Source organism: Dromiciops gliroides, chromosome 2 (genome assembly GCF_019393635.1).
Source record: "Dromiciops gliroides isolate mDroGli1 chromosome 2, mDroGli1.pri, whole genome shotgun sequence".
NCBI classification, from domain to species: domain Eukaryota; kingdom Metazoa; phylum Chordata; class Mammalia; order Microbiotheria; family Microbiotheriidae; genus Dromiciops; species Dromiciops gliroides.
The window spans coordinates 192,859,879-192,878,417 of NC_057862.1; the positions used below are offsets into that span (position 1 = coordinate 192,859,879).

At 40.0% G+C, this 18,539-nt stretch overlaps 1 protein-coding gene across 1 annotated transcript in view; it reads right to left on the reverse strand.

Annotated features, from left to right (window-relative positions):
• Window positions 1-18,539, reverse strand: part of EHD4 (EH domain containing 4) — a 110,161-nt gene that overhangs the window by 49,613 nt on the left and 42,009 nt on the right. The window contains exon 3 of the mRNA XM_043988956.1: window positions 17,856-17,953. Coding sequence (XP_043844891.1) covers window positions 17,856-17,953 — 98 coding nt within the window. The remainder of the gene's footprint in view (window positions 1-17,855; window positions 17,954-18,539) is intronic.

The window sequence follows — 18,539 nt, forward strand, 5'->3', positions numbered from 1 at the left end:
TGGTTGTTATTGTGAGGACCCTACTGTCCTCCCAGTCATCCTGAACTCTTCTCTCACTCTCACACCAAATATTCAATCTGTCACCAAGTCTTGGCATTTTCACCCTTACAACACCTCTTGTGTAAGCCCCCTTCTCTCCAGTCACATAGCTACCATTACCCTGGTGCAAGCCCTTGTCTTTTCATGCTTGGACTATTAAAATAGCCTTCTGGTTGGTCTCCTTGCCTCAAGTCTTCCCCCACTCTAATCCATTCTCCATTTATTAACCAAAATGATTTTTCTAAATAAAGTGTAGGTCTGACTGTATCAGATAGCTACTGGGCAGCTAGGTGGTGAGGTGGATAGAGTACCAGGCCTGGAGTCAGGAAGACTCATCTTCTTGAGTTCAAATCTGGCCTCAGACACTCACTAGTTGGGTGACCCTGGGCAAGTCATTTAACCCTGTTTATCTGTTTCCTCTTCTCTAAAACGAGCTGGAGAAGGAAATGGCAAACCATTCCAGTATTTTTGCCAAGAAAACCCCAAATGGGGTCATGAAGAGTGGGACATGACTGAAAAATGACTGAACAACAAATAACTAATGCAGTGATCTCCAGTGCTACCTGTAACCTCAACTCAGATTCTTCTTTTTTTTTTTTTTTTGGTGAGTCAATTGGGGTTAAGTGACTTGCCCAGGGTCACACAGCTAGTAAGTGTTAAGTGTCTGAGGCCGGATTTGAACTCAGGTACTCCTGAATCCAGGGCCGGTGCTCTATCCACTGCACCATCTAGCTGCCCCCTCAACTCAGATTCAACTCAACTCTACTCAAATTCATCTCAAATCTACTACACCTACTCCAAGAGGCCTTTTCAGATCTCTCCTCCCACTAATGGCCACTGCCTTTGGAGATGACCTTCCAACTGCTCTTTATATATCACATGTATTTAGTTATTTTCATGTCATCTCCTCCATTAGAATGTGAGTTCCTGGAGGCTTAGGCCATGTTTTTTGCCTGCCTTTGTATCCATGAGGCTTAGCATGGTATGTGTCACATAGTAAGACACTTGATGCTTGTTGACTGACAAATTCACCTTCCCACTACATCATGGTGGGTGAGATTCATTTATTTTCCTACTAATTTATTCTGCTTCTAACCCACAGTCCAAGGGGGGGGCATGTTTCCTTTTGGTCTTTGGAAAAGCAAGGTTCTTTTCTGTCAGAGCCTCAGGGGTCTCTCCCTTCAGTTTCAAGCTTAAACTGCGGACCTTTGAAGCCTCTTGAATTCCAACTCCCTGGACCTTTTTTCTCAAACTCTGTGACTAGTATTTCTTCTGTTCTAGGCTGTCTTCAATTTCAAACACCATCTCAGGTTCAACCCAGTTTCTCCTTTTCCACTTTACTCATTTGTCCTCTAAATTTTTTTTTCAGTTTATGGACAACTATGTCCTTCAGAATCATCAGACCACCAGAATGGAAAGTGGCAAATTATCTAAACGTGGGATGTGCCAGCAATGTTCTTTACTTTATAATATTCTTGTGCTTAAAACCCTACATTTACATTTTAACACATGTACTTTATCAGTCTAGCGTCCACCATCAACACACACTAACTTTTTTTGGGGGGGGTGGGAATAGTCTTTGCTGAAAGCAGCAAGGGAAATTTATGTTAAATAAAATGGAGCATAGGGGCAGCTAGGTGGTGCAGTGGATAAAAGCACTGGCCCTGGATTCAAATCTGGCCTCAGACATTTGACACTTACTAGCTGTGTGACTCTGGGCAAATGACTTAACCTTCATTGCCCTACAAAAAATAAATAAATAAAATAAAAGGGAGCATTTCTCACTATTGGCAGTGAAGGTTATTATACTTCTGAGTGGATTATTGAAGATTTTGGAAATTTTTCTCTTTAAAGAGATCTTTAAAGCCACCCAACAGTGAGCTTCTACTTTCTTCCTTAACACTTCAACATTTCTGTCTTTACCCAACGCATCCTTCTATCCTGTTTCAAAAGAAGAGGTGGTTTTCCTTTTTTTGGCAAAGATAAACTCTCCAACAGTGACCTTGAGTTTTCTTCCTTTAAACTTCTCCAGAACCATGCCCCATCAATGATCACATCTTCTGTCTCTCCTACACTGCTGTTCTTTTCCTTTTCCCTAAAACATACTTATATCTCTCCCTTTACCTTAGAAAAACCTTCCCTTGACCATTACCATCACCATCTATTTCTCTTCTTCCTTGTACATCAGATCAATCCTCATTGCTTCACAGCTCAGCACCCTTAAGCCCTATGGAAATTTCTATGGTTCACATTCCCATGACCCTACTGAAAATGTCATCTAAAAAACAGACAATTCCCAAATCTAATATTTTTTTCTCCGTCCATATTCTTCTTGGCTTCTTTCTAGAATCTGCTATTATTGTCTGTCCTCTTCTCCCTTCTCCCTTGGCTTTTGTGACACTGCACTGTCTTCCCACTTCTGTAACTATGCATTCTCTGCTTTAATGGTTCTTCCTATTTTGCGTGTGTGTGTGTGTGTGTGTGTGTGTGTGTGTGTGTGTGTGTACACATACAGACACACATATATGAAAGAGGGCAGGGAGAGAGAGAAAGAGGAAAGCAGGGAAGGGAGAAGGCAGGGAAGCATGGAGGGGAGAGGCAGGCGCCCCTACAAGTTTCTGGCCTCAGCTTCTATATAGATAACTTTGGCTCTAAGCTTTCTCCCACAGCCTAGACCTACATTCCAAACCACTTACTGGACATCTCCACCCTGGACACCCAGAGGGCAATTCAAACAACCTGAAGTTTGAACCTAGCCGGTCATTTTTCTCCAAAAACCTGTCTTTCATTGTGACTTTTCTATTTCTGCTAATAGCACTGCTGCTCTCTTAGTCAGCCCTGCTTGAAACTTCCCTGTGATCTCTGACTCCATCACTATTGTCTTTCATTCTACCTCTTGACTTGTTCATACATCAATCCCATCTTAGACATTCCCAGAGCCACTACCTTAGTTTAGGCTTTATACTTGAGAGGGGATAGAAAACCTAAAAGCAGAAAACTGCATTATGGTCCATGGCAACCCTTCATCACTTCCAAAAGGTTAAATTACATAGAGAATCCCTTGCTAAATAAATAAATAAATAAAAATTAAAAAGCAGAAACATATGAAATACAGTTTAGAAATATTAACAACAAAGAAATGATTGACACAGAGGAGAGGGAGGCATGGGCCAGCCTGAGGAAATTTCCTATATTCACAAATTAATCTCTTTAACTAGGCATTAAAATCTCCTGTGTCTAGGGTACAGGACTATACCAGCAGCTCTCTAAATTCAGGACTCTGAGGCCCTCACCTAGTTCTGGCTTTGTACATGAGACATTTTAATGCTTGAAAGGATAAATATTGATTACTTGGAAAATTAACTTAAAGGTACCAACTGAGTCTTTAAGGTGGACACACGAACAAGCTATTGCTGCGTTACACGCATCTGACTGGGTGACTCAATTCATTGTCCTGATCTGTATGTAGCACAAGGGTTTGTCAGTCTATTCTAGAATATAAACTTCATAAGGACAAAAAGACATCTATCTCTTTCCCCCATTATAGCAGTGTCAGGGTATCTCGGAATGTTGCTGTGTTCATAGTGGGCACTAAAAAAAAAGTTATCTAAAAAGAATGTTAATTCCTTGAGGTCAGTGGCAGTTTCATTTTTTTGTTTGTTTGTTTTATCATTTTAGCACAAAGCCTTGAAGGGCAGGCAGGTTTTTGAACTGGAGGACAAACTTCCCTGGAATGGAAATAACAACAACAACAATCATTAGAATAGCAAACAGACAGGGGCAGCTAGGTGGTGCAGTGGATAGAGCACTGGCCTTGGAGTCAGGAGTACCTGAGTTCAAATCCAGCCTGCCTCAGACACTTGACACTAGCTGTGTGACCCTGGGCAAGTCACTTAACCCCAATTGCCTCACACAAAAAAAAGAATAGCAAACAGATGAGGAAACTGGGGCTGGGAGAGGTTAAGTCATTTCACTCAGGATCACCCAGCTCTGAAGGTCTAAGGCAGGATTCAAAGTCAATTCTGACTCCAAGTTGGGCACTTTATCCACTATGGCACCCCCCTCTCCCCCCGCTAAAGTATTTGTCTTTAAAAGTTCTGGGTTATGTCAAGTTAATAGTAAAAATAACAACTGACATTGACATCACAAAATTTTCTCACTTGGGCCTCACAACAACCCCGCAAGGTGAGTGCTAATGGAACTATTAGCTCGATTTCAGAGATGATGAAACTGAAACTCACAGATGTTATAAGTGATTTGCCCACGGTCACATAATTAATAAGTGCCAGAGGCGAGAATGGAATCAAGCTTTTCCTGACTCCCAGGGGAACATGGGAGCTTCTGTACCTTATGGCTTCTGTCAGTTCAGGTAAAGTCAGATGTCATGAAAAAGCATGCATTTAAAGTGTTACATGAGACTCCAAATGCACAGCAGGGAGCTGATATTTACCTCTTTGAATCTCAGTGAAGAAAGAGATCACATTAAGAACAGAAATGACAACTGTGATTTAAAATTTCCTTTGGTGCCAGCTGGAGGAGACATGAATTGTTTGTCAGCAATCTTTCCGGAACAAAAGGAAACCAGGATTTCCTGTATGAGGGCAGGACCGTGGTATCACACTTTTTTTAGAGCCTGGGTCTCCTCATCTCACTCAGGGTGGAAGTGCTACGGTTGCCCATGGGGTTGATCCCAACACTGATCAGCATGGAAGCTTTAACCTGTCGTTTTTCCAACTTGGTCCAATTCTCCCTTCCTTAGGCAACTTGCCAACCCTCCTCTCCTGGGGGGTTTTGTGCACGGCCACCCAAATGGCTTTGGCCCAGCTGGAGCTTGGGACTTCTGAACTGAAAAGATCTACCGGGGGTGGGGGGGCAGCTAGGTGGCTCAGTGGATAGAGTACAGGCCCTGGATTCAGGAGTACCTGAGTTCAAATCCGGCCTCAGACACCTGACACTTACTAGCTGTGTGACCCTGGGCAAGTCACTTAACCCCCATTGCCCCGCCCAAAAAAAAAAAAAAAAGATCTACCAGGCTCAGCCTCCCCGAGGAGCAGGGATTACATGCGTGCACCACCATGTCCACATCCCACTATCTTGTAATTGTCTCTGTTGTGGTAATAGGGTATGGCTATTGCTGTTCTTAAATCTCATTACTAAATAAGGACCTTCTAACTTGACCTTGCTTGTGCTTTGGTTCACATCTGCTGCTGCATCTGTCTTTGGCACATGTACAATATTGCCCATTTCCTTCTATATACTGTCCCTTCCAAAGCATAGGTTTGTCTTTTCCAAGGAAAAATCTTAAAACCTCATACGATATTTGACCATGCAGGGAATCCCTGGTAAGGAAAATCCCTTTACTGATATACATTAGCAACTCTTTTGCAGCTTATCTTCAGAGAGAATTGTCAGGGACACCGAGATGTAAAGCGACTTGCCCAATATCACATAGCCAGAGATTTTCTATAATTGTTTAAAATATTAGGAAAAGAGAACACTGTTTCTGTTTTCACTGTCAAAGAAACCTTAAAGCATTAAGAGTTGTTGTTATTGTTGTTTCTTGTGACAACAACAGTTATAATTAATATCAGTCAGTTGAAAGCTGCAAAACAAATGGGGGGGGGCAGCAGTGGATAAAGCACTGGCTCTGGATTCGGGATGACCTGAGTTCAAATTCGACCTCAGACACTTGACACTTACTAGCTGTGTGACCCTGGGCAAATCACTTAACCCTCATTGCCCCACATAAAAACAAAAACTAAAACTAAAAATAATAGTGGTAGGTCTGGAGTCAAGACCTTGGGCTAAATGTCTGCTTGGGCCATGCACATCCCATGTGATTGTGGACAAGTCATTTCACTGGGCCTCGGTTTCTTCCCTTCTAAAGTGAAGGGTTAAGACTAAGGACCTAACACTAAATCTAGATTTCCCTTTGGAAACCAGAGGGATACTAGAAAGGGCACTGGATTTGAGTCACAGGAGCAGGGTTCAAATCTTGGCTCTGCCATGTACTACTTGTGTGACCTTAGTTACTCAGCCTCTACTGAGCTCACTTTTCTCATCTGTAAAGCAAGGGTCTTGGATGAGATGACCTCTAAGATCCCTTAAACTCAAAATCTATGATCCCATGAGACATTGTAAAAGTAAGATTTATTATTTTAAAAATATTTCTTTCTTTAACAATTTGGTATTTATTATTTGGCTGACATTTTTGGCAATTTAAGGAGGTTCTTGAACACAATACTTCCTGACTCCTAGTCTGGTCTCACACCCTATTCACTATCCTGGCTCCATAATTTTTATCTGCTCCTCTCATTTTAAGCTTCTTAACAAAGACACTAGCATTATAGTTAGAGCCATAGGGGGGCAGCTAGGTGGTGCAGTGGCTAAAGCACCGGTCCTAGATTCAGGAGGACCTGAGTTCAAATCCGGTTTTAGGCACTTCACTTACTAGCCATGTGACCCTGGGCAAATTACCTAACCTTGTCTGGAAAACGGGGCAAGGTGAGATGACCCCAAGATCTCCTCTAGTTCTAAATCTCCAAGGTTATGGCATATTAAAAATTAAGCCCTCAGAATGGCAGAAAGTGTTATACAAGTGGACTAATAGTATAAAGAAATCAGCATCAAACTAAATTAACCAGGAAAAGAAAATTAGGATGGACAGATGCTGGTGTGATCTCTCTCTCACAATCCCATTTAGAGACACCAACTTCCAGGATAACCTCATTGAACCAAGGACCCACTAATTGGCTCATCTCATCCACTACTTCCTTCCTTAATAAAATTATCTTTTAGAGAGAGAGAAATTTAATGTTCCAAATCTCACTCACTGACCTCTTTCATTGAAATGCAACCATCATAAGAAAGAAATCAGGTTCTACAGGATGTTAGGCTTCTACATGACAATTTGGGCAAAATTACTGATATAAATACTTATTGGTAAGGCTTCTTGGCATAATGGAAAAAGGCTTAGATTTTAAGTCAAGACCTGGGTTCCCATCTTGACTCAGATAGCTAGCTCTGTGACTAGCGGCAGGTCATTTAATCATTGCTTACCTCACAAATGCTGAGTGGAAAATACTTTGTAAACCTTAACTTTTAGCTATTGTTGCATATTTGGATACTCACATCCCTCTTGCTGTTTTGAGAGAAATTGAAAAAAACCAAACACCCCAGTCTTTATTTATGGAATGTTGCAAACAGGAAGTAGCCAATGAAGTCACAGATTAATAATTAAACAAAAAAAATGTAGTTGTGTACTTTTTCTTCTGTTCCTGAGGACCTGCTGATAATCATAAAGAAAACCAAGGAAACTCTTGAGTTGAAGGCTGCCCATGATGGGAAGGAAGAGTTACAGGCACCCAAATGAAGGAAGAAATTAAAATACTCCCACACCAATCACCTGGGTCTTTTTTGTTTATAGAACTCCTAAAGACAATGGCTTGGTTATTCCTGGAAACTGCTTAAAAGGATACAGGTTATTTATTTGTATCTACTTCTGTAGCCATAAAGAAGTCATAAATACAGGCTTCCCTGAAATTATACTGTATTTATTTTGTGTATATACATACACATACACACATGTATACATGTATGTGTGTATATATACATACATATATATTTGTATATATGTGTACATGTTTCTCCTGTAAATTATAAGCCCCTGGAGGGCGGAATGTTTTATTTTTGTCCTTGCACCCACAGTGGCAAACATACAGTAAGCACTTAATAAATACTTGCTGAATTCAATTAGAGACTAGGAGATTTTTAATTCATACGGTGCACTGTTAACTATCCTATACCAATTCTAAGATTTGGCTCATGGAAGGAGAGTATTAAGAGGCATTTTAAATAGTAAACGTAATTTCATACTTGAAATGCTCTGTACCTTGTTTTACAACAATTACAGCAATACTAATATTATTATCATATAGGAACAGTAGGTCTTTCCCTGAATCACATAATTATTTAGTTTGGAGAAGAAAGATGACTGAAATATTATTTTAATCTTATTTTCTCTTCCCAGTTATTATAAGGATAATGATGATGATGCCTGGGTATTTCCTATCTCTACCTGGAACAGAGGAAAGAGGCTTTAAATAGTAACAGGGCAAAAATTTTAATTTCTTTATTTCTGGGAAAAGGCTTTATTCCTGGTACCCCTACCACAATTTACCTGGCAATATACCTAATATTGTGAAAAGGAAAACAAAAGATCAAACTTCAACAGATTTAAGCCTTCAAAATGTACATCTGATTGACACTACATTGCAGAAATCAATAGATGCACTTGACGCAAACTGTAGCTATGATGGTGCTGAACAAGAAAGATTTCCTGCTTAAGCTGCAGTAACTTTTCTCACTATGGATCTTTATTCTTTCTCTGGCTGATTTTTACAGTTCCTCTAATGTGTCTGATTGCATGACTTCAATTTGAATGCATGGTTGTCTCAGATTTCTTGACAACTCACTCTCTTCTGCTAAGAGCCTCTGATAAGTTTTTTTAGAACCTTTGGCTACCATAGCCACCACCATAAGAATGCCTGAGTTCATTCTATCAAAACTGCCTTTCATGGGTCCATAATTTGATGCTGCTCCTTAAAATTTTGAAAACCATTACCTTTCCCATTGCTACCATAGTTACTGCCACCAAAATTTCCTCCTTCACAGTGACAATCTTATCTCTCCTCTACCACTACCACCCTTATATCTACCATCTTGGTTTCTGTAGACTGGTCCACTACCACCACTACTACCACCACCACCATAACCTTCTCTGCTTCTATAGCCAGGCCTACCTCCATAGTTGCCACCATCTCCATTAAATCCATCATATCCACCATCCCTACCTCCATAACTGCCTCTGCTGCCACTGTGTCTAAAGAGTCTTCTACACCTTTAATGTTTCCTCTGCAACCCATATAGAGCTGCCTGAGTCACTTCCAAGACCTTTTTCTGAGCCAGCAGCCAGCAGCCAGCATCTCTTCTTTTGAAAAGGCCTTTTCTCACACCAGTTATACCAAGTATATTTCTGAATGATAATTTTCTCAACTGTATCCTGGCCATCAAAAGGTACAAAAGCAATTCTGTCAGTATTTCCTATTTGCCAATCTTTCATAACTTCTATGGTTCAGTCTTACCCTTCCTTTCAAAGTGGCCTTTTAAATTATACTTTTCTGTATCTTTAATGCTACCAACAAAAAATCGTCTTCATGCTTAGATGTGCCCCAGGTTTTACAGAATCTCCTAGAAATAATGTCATTTGGTTCCACTATATACTCACCGATCTTATATGGCTGAGCGTACACATTACTGCATCTGCCTCTTCTGCACAAGAGTAAATCAAAAACAGCCAAAACCTCTGGAATACTGTGCTTGGGAAGCTCTCATCACCACCCAATTTGTGCTTGCCTCATTTCTCACAAGCAAAGGTTTCAAACATGTGGCCTACAATATCCCGAACTTTGACTGAATCAAATTAAAATCTAAATAGGAAATATGTGAGAAAATAAATTAAGATACATTAAGACACAGACAGCATTACATTCTAAAAAAAGACATCAATATGAGTACCGCAGGTATGCTTATATGTGGATTAGTGGCCCTCATTTCTACCACTGCCTTAAACTATCATCTGTATCAACAGTTTTCTTAGTTCTTCTGGGGCCTGACCCCACTTCGCCAAAAGCAGCAACAAGTTGGATGGAGCAGGAAGCTCCTTTCCCTCCATTTTGAGATCAGACTCACCATCTCCAAGAAGGAAGAATTTAAAAGAAAGAAGTACTTCCTGGATGATTAGGTTGTTAGACATTTGATTACTAAGGTTATGTAAAGTGACTAAGCAAAGAAGGTAAACCATAACTATAGCTACTATGACTCAAATGTGTCTTTTCATGTACTATTGTCTTAAATCAAATAGTATTTACTAAGTGGTACAAAGATGAAAATGAATCCTTGCCCTCAAAGAGTTTATATTCTATTGGGATGCTCTATGGGGAAATAGTTCATAGGTTTAAGGGCCCTTCCTGGGCACATAGCTTCAGGAAGGTGGAAATATTTCTCAGTATCTCCTAGAGATTTGTTCATATTAGGCAGAGAAAGTTGCTTAGTTTGATTATTTCAATCCTAGGAAGGCTTTTCCTCTGCTCCCCACCCCATATCTGTGTGTGTGTGAATAGAAATTAATACATGTACATGTACACACACATATATATTATGCACATAAAGAGGTAATAAGTTTGAAGATATATGAGATTCTTTGATATTTTTTAGTTAAGAACACTATAGTTAACAACACTATAATCAGGGATGAGGATTTAAATGCAAGGGTACATTGAAAATGACACTAAAGTATAAAAAAATGACTGGTAACACCTTCCTTTCTGGCAAGTGTTGCTGGGGCTGGGAATTGTGGAACAGAGAACAGAACAAAAGAGAGCAGGGAACTTCACAGCAAGAGAGAAAAGGGAGCAGAAAGATAAGACTGGGTCTGCAGAGAGACTTACTTCCCCTAATTCATGATCCTGCTTGGGACCTGCACTGTCTGTAGTAATTCACTGATAGCAATATACTCTCAAAGTCAGTCTGATGGACAACAAAATCTACTTTACTATATGAGGACTTAGAGGGGTACAGATTCTATATAGCACAGGTCGGTAACTGATAGTATAGACAAGAGACACAGGGTAACCGTCTATTCCTATATTCTATAATGTACATCATAGATACCGTATCTGTTCTGGATGCTTCCTATTTAGTTACCTATCTGTGGCCAACCTATAGCTGTTATCTGAACTATCCAGGATGTGTATACTCTCTAGTTCATTGTGCTCCCCCCCCCAAGATGGAACTTTCCTTAAGTTCTAGAGGCCACCAAAGAAGTCTAGTTCCCTAGTTCCTGCCTTTTTTTTTTAATAAAGTATTTTATTTTTTCCCATTACTTGTAAAGATAGTTCTCAACTTTTGTTTATACAAGCTTTCCAATTTCAGATTTTTCTCCCTCCCCTAGTTCTTGCCTTTTTAAAAAACACAAAAACAGGGGCGGCTAGGTGGCGCAATGGATAGAACACCGGCCCTGGAATCAGGAGTACCTGAGTTCAAATCCAGCCTCAGACACCTAACACTTACTAGCTATGTGACCCTGGGCAAGTCACTTAACCCCAACTGCCTCACTAAAACAAAACAAAACAAAACAAAAAAACAGGGGTGGCTAGGTGGCGCAGTGGATAAAGCACCGGCCCTGGATTCAGGAGTACCTGAGTTCAAATCCGGCCTTAGACACTTGACACTTACTAGCTGTGTGACCATGGGCAAGTCACTTAACCCCCATTGCCCTGCAAAAAACCCCCCCAAAAAACAAAACAAAAAAACCACAAAAAACTTGAGATAATATTTGGAAAGCACCTAGCATGGTGCCTAGTATATGTTAGGTGCTTAATAAATGCTTCCTCAGGTAGGATAGCACTTCAAATCCATTCTCTAAGGAAATTCTAATTGGTTCCCAGGTTCTGTAGTGCTCTCTCATTCCTCTCTGCCTCTCCCCTACCAGCCTAGTTACCCTGCTGCTTATTCATTACCCAATAACTTTTTTTTTTTTTGGGTCAGGGCAATGAGGGTTAAGTGACTTGCCCAGGGTCACACAGCTAGTAAGTGTCAAGTGTCTGAGGCCAGATTTGAACTCAGGTCCTCCTGAATCCAGGACTGGTGCTTTATCCACTATGCCACCTAGCTGCCCCTGATAACTTTTAACATGTAATGAAAACCAGTTCCTTCCATACTTCCAGGATTTCTGGTTTCCTTTACCTGCCCACATCCCACACAAATACTCTTCAGTGGGCTCCTCTGGCTGAAAGAGGTCATTGCCTTGCTGTCACGATCATCTTCTGAATGTGGCTAGGCTGGTCCTCAGATAAGAGACAACCAGTCTTTTGCTGGGTCCATGATGAAAGCCTCTCTGGTTTGGAAGGACCTACCAAAGCTTGTGTTTCACTCCTACAGCCTGCTAGGACCCAAGGTGGCACTGGAGTAGACCTCTGATAGCATGACTGTGGTTGTTCAAACTTGAGACTTCATAGGTGTCAGGACTTCCTGATAAGGTTACTCCTCTTGCCCATGCAGATAATACCCAATAGTTAGCTTTCATGTAGCCTTTAAGATCTGCAAAGTGCTTTACATTCATTATCTCCTTTGATCTTTACAATACTATGAGGCAGATTCTACTATTATCACCTTCATCTGATATATGAGAAAACTGAGGTTAAGCAGTTAGATGGACTTACGCAGTCCCACGAGTAGTTAAATGCCACTCTGATATGCAGAAGCATTCACTTACAAATTTCAAGGGGGCAACATTCTGTTCACAGAAACAGCCTAGGTTGGAACATATAATTGGTGGTGAGGATGGGATCCCACTTTTGTCACCGCAACTGTCCTACAGGGCTTGGGAGCCCCACAGGCTGAAGGGACCCTGAGACATCATCAATCTTGAAGTAGTCAGATTCTCATTAGTTCAATTCATTCAAGAAATGGTATTTTTGATGTGGCTGGACCCCATTAAAGGTTTATAAAAGATCACATTTGTAAACCATATCCTTCTTAGATAAGGCCTCTACACTGACAAGAGACACTGATAAGCTGAAGATGGGTTACTCAGCCTCAGTGCTACTTTTCAAATCAGTCAGTCAATTAACATACATTTATTAAGGGCCTACTATGCACCAGGCCCAAAGAGAAAAGTAAGAGTTCCTATCCTCAAGAAGTTTACCTTCTATTTGAAAGAAAACAACATCTATACATATAAGTAAATACAAATTAATTTTTGGCAGGGGTTGGGGAGGTAATAACAGTAGAGGCAAATTGGAAAATGAGATAGTGGTTCTGCTGGGATTTGAAAGAAGCTAGTGTCAGCTGTGGCCCCTGCCCTATGAGGAATTTGGGTTTACGCAGACCAGATTCCTCCACCCCCAAGAAGATAATCATTTCTCTTTGGCTTCACCTAAGCCCAGGGAAAAAACTCCTGAAGAAAACTTATGTGTGGTCCATGTCTATGTGAATAGCAGGGTCTCCAATTCCATTGAGAGCATCTCAGTATGCCACATGGTATGGACTTTGTTTCCCCCTACTACAGAAAATGCTTATTATTCAAAGTCACTGGAGCCTATGAACAGATACAAGAATACAGAACACTCAACCTGCCCATTAGACTTCTCAGACATCCCCTCTCCCCAATAAAGATACTTTAGAGCAGTCACACAACCACTGACTATTTGAAATAGTAAGAAAGAAAAAGCAGAGAGAAAGAGAGAGGGGCGGGGGAAGGGAGGGAAGGAGGGAGGGCGGGGGAGAGGGATAGAGAGAGAGAGAATGAATAAATGAATGAATGAATATGGGAGAGTACAGGGGCAGCTAGGTGGTATAGTGGATAAAGCACCAGCTCTGGATTCAGGACGACCTGAGTTCAAATCCGGCCTCAGATACTTGACACTTACTAGCTGTGTGACCCTGGGCAAGTCACTTAACTCTTATTGCCCCACCAAAAAAAAAAGAGAGAGAGAGAGAGAGAGAGAATGGGAGAGTATTAGTAAAGGCCATGGAGCCTGTGGATAGCAAAAATGAGGATTTAACCAAAACTAAGTCATACTATTGACTAAATTTTTAAAAATTGAAAATATATTCCCCATGCACTTCAGATTTCCACCATCCCAGCAATTTAGAGGGGAAAGGGCAAAAGGTAATGGAGAAGACGGTAGCCAGAAGAAGAAAAATACTTCCCTTCCCCCAGCTGCCTCTTTTTTTGTCTCTCCAGGAATAAATACTGCTGAAGTGACACTGGCATTACAGAGGGATGGAGATTTGCTTATGCTGCAATTAAAGCCAAAGAGGAATGACTTCTCTGAATTTTTTTGCTTACAGACCTAAAGCTTCTAGTTATTCTCCATTTATTCTGTGCTGGATTCCTAGTTAGTTTATAGATTCTGGGATTTTTTTTTAATGGATCCCTCTCTATTCTTTATTTTATTTTAATAAACATTTTAATTTAAAATTTTGAGTTCCAAATTCTATCCCTCCCTCCCTCCTCAATCAGTTATAGGTTATACATGTACAATTATGTAAAACATTTCCATATTAGTAATTTTGCATAAGAAGACTCAAGAGTCTGAGTTTTTAAGAAGACTTGGTGGTGACAGTAATTTGGAAAGTCAGACCTAATATATAAAAATACAGAAAGAAAAAATGGAGACAGTCAGAAATAGAGAGATAGAGATAGAAAGAGAGTATTCTTGCTATCTTAACATGAAACAGGCATAAAGTATCATATTTTCTTTATGTGAAATTGTTGAGAATGCCTATATTTTGGCATAATATATTTTAGAGTGATAAATCTGGGCACTGAATTCTTTTCCTAGACTGATTTCTTTTACGTCCTTTCTTACACCAAGCAGTATTGTAACGTAATATTGGTATTGTTATACTGTTTGATGCCATTTACTTCTTTTTTATCATAAAAGAATTTTATTATCTTCTAGTTACATGTAGAGATAGTTTTCAACATTTGGGTTTTTTGTTTTTGTTTTTTTTTTTTTAGTGAGGCAATTGGGGTTAAGTGACTTGCCCAGGGTCACACAGCTAGTAAGTGTTAAGTGCCTGAGGCCGAATTTGAACTCAGGTACTCCTGACTCCAGGGCCGGTGCTCTATCCACTGAGCCACCTAGCTGCCCCTAAAATGGCCTGAGTGTTAGAAGAAGCTGCCAGCTCACACAGCATTTGTCCTGCAAAGGTTGTTTTTTTGTTTTTGTTTGTGTGTGTGTGTGTGTGTGTGTATGTGTTTTGCGGGGCAGTGGGGGTTAAGTGACTTGCCCAAGGTCACACAGCTAATAAGTGTCAAGTGTCTGAGGCCGGATTTGAACTCAGGAACTCCTGAATCCAGGGCCAGTGCTTATCCACTGTGCCACCTAGCCGCCCCCCCCAACATTTGTTTTTATAAGATTTCTAGTTTCAAATTTTTCTCCCTCCCCCTCTCCCCAAGACAGCAAGCAAGATGCCATTTACTTCTAAAGCACCAAAGCTTTGTGCTACCCTACTGATCTGCACAATGCTATAACAGGGACAGGATGTGAGTCAGGTTATTACAAAGTGTCTTTGAAAGAGCCAAATTTCAAAGCATACTGAAAAATGGGGTCCCTTTTTTTCTTTAAAGAATATTACAAGTAATCTACATGTTAAAAATAACAAACCCAACCACCACACATCTGCCACATGTGCACACACACATAAAACTACTGACTACTTAAAATAGAAAGAGAAGCCATAAAACAGAGAAAAATTAGTGTAGCCCAAGATGACTCGATAGCAAGAAGCTGGATTTGGCGAAAAAGAAATCACACTGTAGACTAAAACTGAAACAAAATTGAAAACATATTCTTATAATATGTCCTTAACCAATGGACACAAAATCTCTCCAATTTACTGAAAATTACTGTCCTTGTACTGCTACATAGGAAAATGGTCTCTTGACTGTCTGGACTTCAAAACTGTGCCTTCAACAAACAAACAAACAAACAAAAAACTGTGCCTTCTCTATTGCTGGTTCATCCTTGAACATCCCTTAGCATCTGGGGCTTCCATGTCCAGAGACAGCCTACCATGCCAGTGACCTGCTCACTGAAATATTCTTCCAACCCCCATCCCTCCAGTCCTGTTCTGTCTGGTCCTTTTCTTTTCAGCTCCCATAAGCCTGTAATTTTCCTCTATTAGAATGTAAGCTCCTTGAGGCCAGGGACTATCCTTTTTGCTTGTATTGCCAGTGTTTAGCATAGGGCTGGGGCCAGAGGAATCACTTAATACTTTTTCCCCCCTTCCTTCCTGCTCTAAAATTTTAATATTCTATGACAATGAGTCCAGAGCTAAAGACTGGCAGCTTGATAAATCTGTGTGTTTAAAAAGCACTCAGCAAAGATCAGAACTGACAAAACTAACTATATTGGGATAGTACAATTATTCTTGGAGGCTGATGGACAGCCTAGATGGCTTTGTAAAAGATCTTTTCCAGTCCACTGATTTCGTAATTCAAGCAGACTCATTGTTTCCTTCCAATTCCAAACCACAGAGGGGCTTACATTCGGAAGAACTGTTGTACAAAGAACTGATCTCAAAGAACGGCCATGTGTTCTGTGGGAGTGGGACTAGCTGAAAAGCCAAGGCAGCATTTCTGAAATGCCAGTAGAAAGGGATGCTTATCTTGGGTGTATTTACTTTGTACTTTTTTCTTCCCCTTCCTTCTTTGTCCCTGGATACTTCCCTTATCCTGTCAATCCTTCCTGTATTCCTGCCCTGTGGTTTCTATTAGAGCTGGTTTGACCATCTCAGAGAGTTAATTGCCTCTGTGAAGTGGAAGGGAGAATGTATAGGTGCTTTAAGGGTTCTGGATCCTAGTTACTACCTGATTATTGTTTCTCAATCACAGACACAGACACAGACACAGACACACAGACACACACACACACACACAGGTATACATGTAATTGAACAAAACAAATTCCTCCACTGGCCATGTCTTAATACTCACCTATGGGTTCTACTTTTATTTAGGCCAGTGGTTCCCAAAGTATGTTCCAGGAGCCCTTGGGGATCCACAAGACCCTTTCAGGGAGTCCATAAGATTAAAACTATTATCACAATCATGCTAAGATGTTTTCATTAATAATATAGTAAATATCAATAGATAGAATCCATATAAACAAAAGATCTTTGGGGGGAACATCAATAATTTAAGAGTGTAAATGGGTCCCAAGACCAAAAAGTTTGAGAACTGCTATGGGTGAGGCAATGGCATATCTAGTCTGCTTATTTATTTGTTTGTTTGTTCATTTATTTATATATTTTTTTGTTTTGCAGGGCAATGAGGGTTAAGTGACTTGGCCAGGGTCACACAGCTACTTATTTAAAAGCAAATAGCAAATACATCTTTGGAGATTCCATTTCCTTAAAAACAGAGGGGACTGACCCTTTGAAATAATTTCCCAGAGGTTGCTTTACATAATTGAAAAGTTTTTTATGGCTTCTTTAGTGCAAGCCAAGTGAAATTTCTTTACTCGGATTTCCTGTGTCCTGAGAATTATGTGCATTTTTCTTTCTAGGACTAAATGGTACTGTCATTCAGGGAATTCCAGGGACCTCCAAGGATTATCATCTTATAGGTGGAATTATGCAAAATCCAATTCAGACATTTCAGACATACTATTGAGTCCCATTATTAAGAACCTTCAGGAAAAAAAAGTTCACAGAATTTTCAACTCTGAAGCAAAAAATTCAGAGAGGTTCCTTTGCCTCCCAGCAATGTAGCAGTTATGTGAGTGGTATTTCCACCTGGGAAGAGAGAAAAGGAAGCTTTCTTGCTCTGACACTGTTCTGTACCGCTCTGATGCAGACTAAAGTCTAAGTGAGCAATTAATGCAAAAAACAAGCAAATGGCCATGCACTTTAGGTACATTTGGTTTATCTGAGGTAGGAGCTGGTTTTAAGTGCATCATTTTATGGAGTTGTGGAGGTCCTTAATACCTCAGAATCTGTTCCTTATTGTTAGTCTGTGACTTCCCTGTTAGTTTTTTTGGGTTCTTTCAGCCCTGAAGTTTCCCACCAAGCTTTGCTGGCATTACTTTGATAGTGGCTACATCTAAGAACTGATAAAACTGAACAGTAGAAAGATATAGGAAGTATTCATCCTCTTCTGGCTTGAGAAATAGATAAAATTATATTTGATAAATAATATAGTAAAGAAAAAACTGAACAATTATAATAATAAAAAAATGATTCACCTCTGCTAATACGTTGTTTTTCTCCAGAAAGAATTCCAGGGCTGTCAATGATACTTATACTCTTCAGAACTTGGTTAGGTAGCTGGGAACACATGAACCTAAAGAAAAAAATGTATCAACAATGGAATTAAAATAATGTCCGAATGATACCAACTAGCTAGTTTTATGACCTTAGGTAAGTAACTTAATAACTCTGGACCATAGTTTCTACACCTGTAAAACAAGGGTGTGAGATCAAATTTCCAAAGATGATTTAAAAAAATAGAAACTATCAGTGTTAGAGGGGCTGTGGAAGCTAGATACACTAATATAGTATTGCTGAATCTATAAACTGATCCAACAGTCCTGGGAAATAATTTGATTTATTAGAAAAAAGCACATTAAACTATTAACTGGATAGTTCCAGTACAACTAATGGACAATTCTGTAAGAAGGTCAAAGACAGAAAAAAGTCCTATATGTAACAAAATATTTATAGCAGCACTTTGTGGTAGCAAAAATCTGGAAACAAAATGGGTCCCTGTTGATTGGGTAAAGGTTGAACAAGTTGTGGCATACAAATGTAATGGAATACAATTGTGCTATAAGAAATGTCAAATATAAGGAATTCAGAGAAATATAAGATGACTTGTCTTGTATGAAGTAATGCAGAGTGAAGAAAGCAGAATCAAGGGAACAATACAT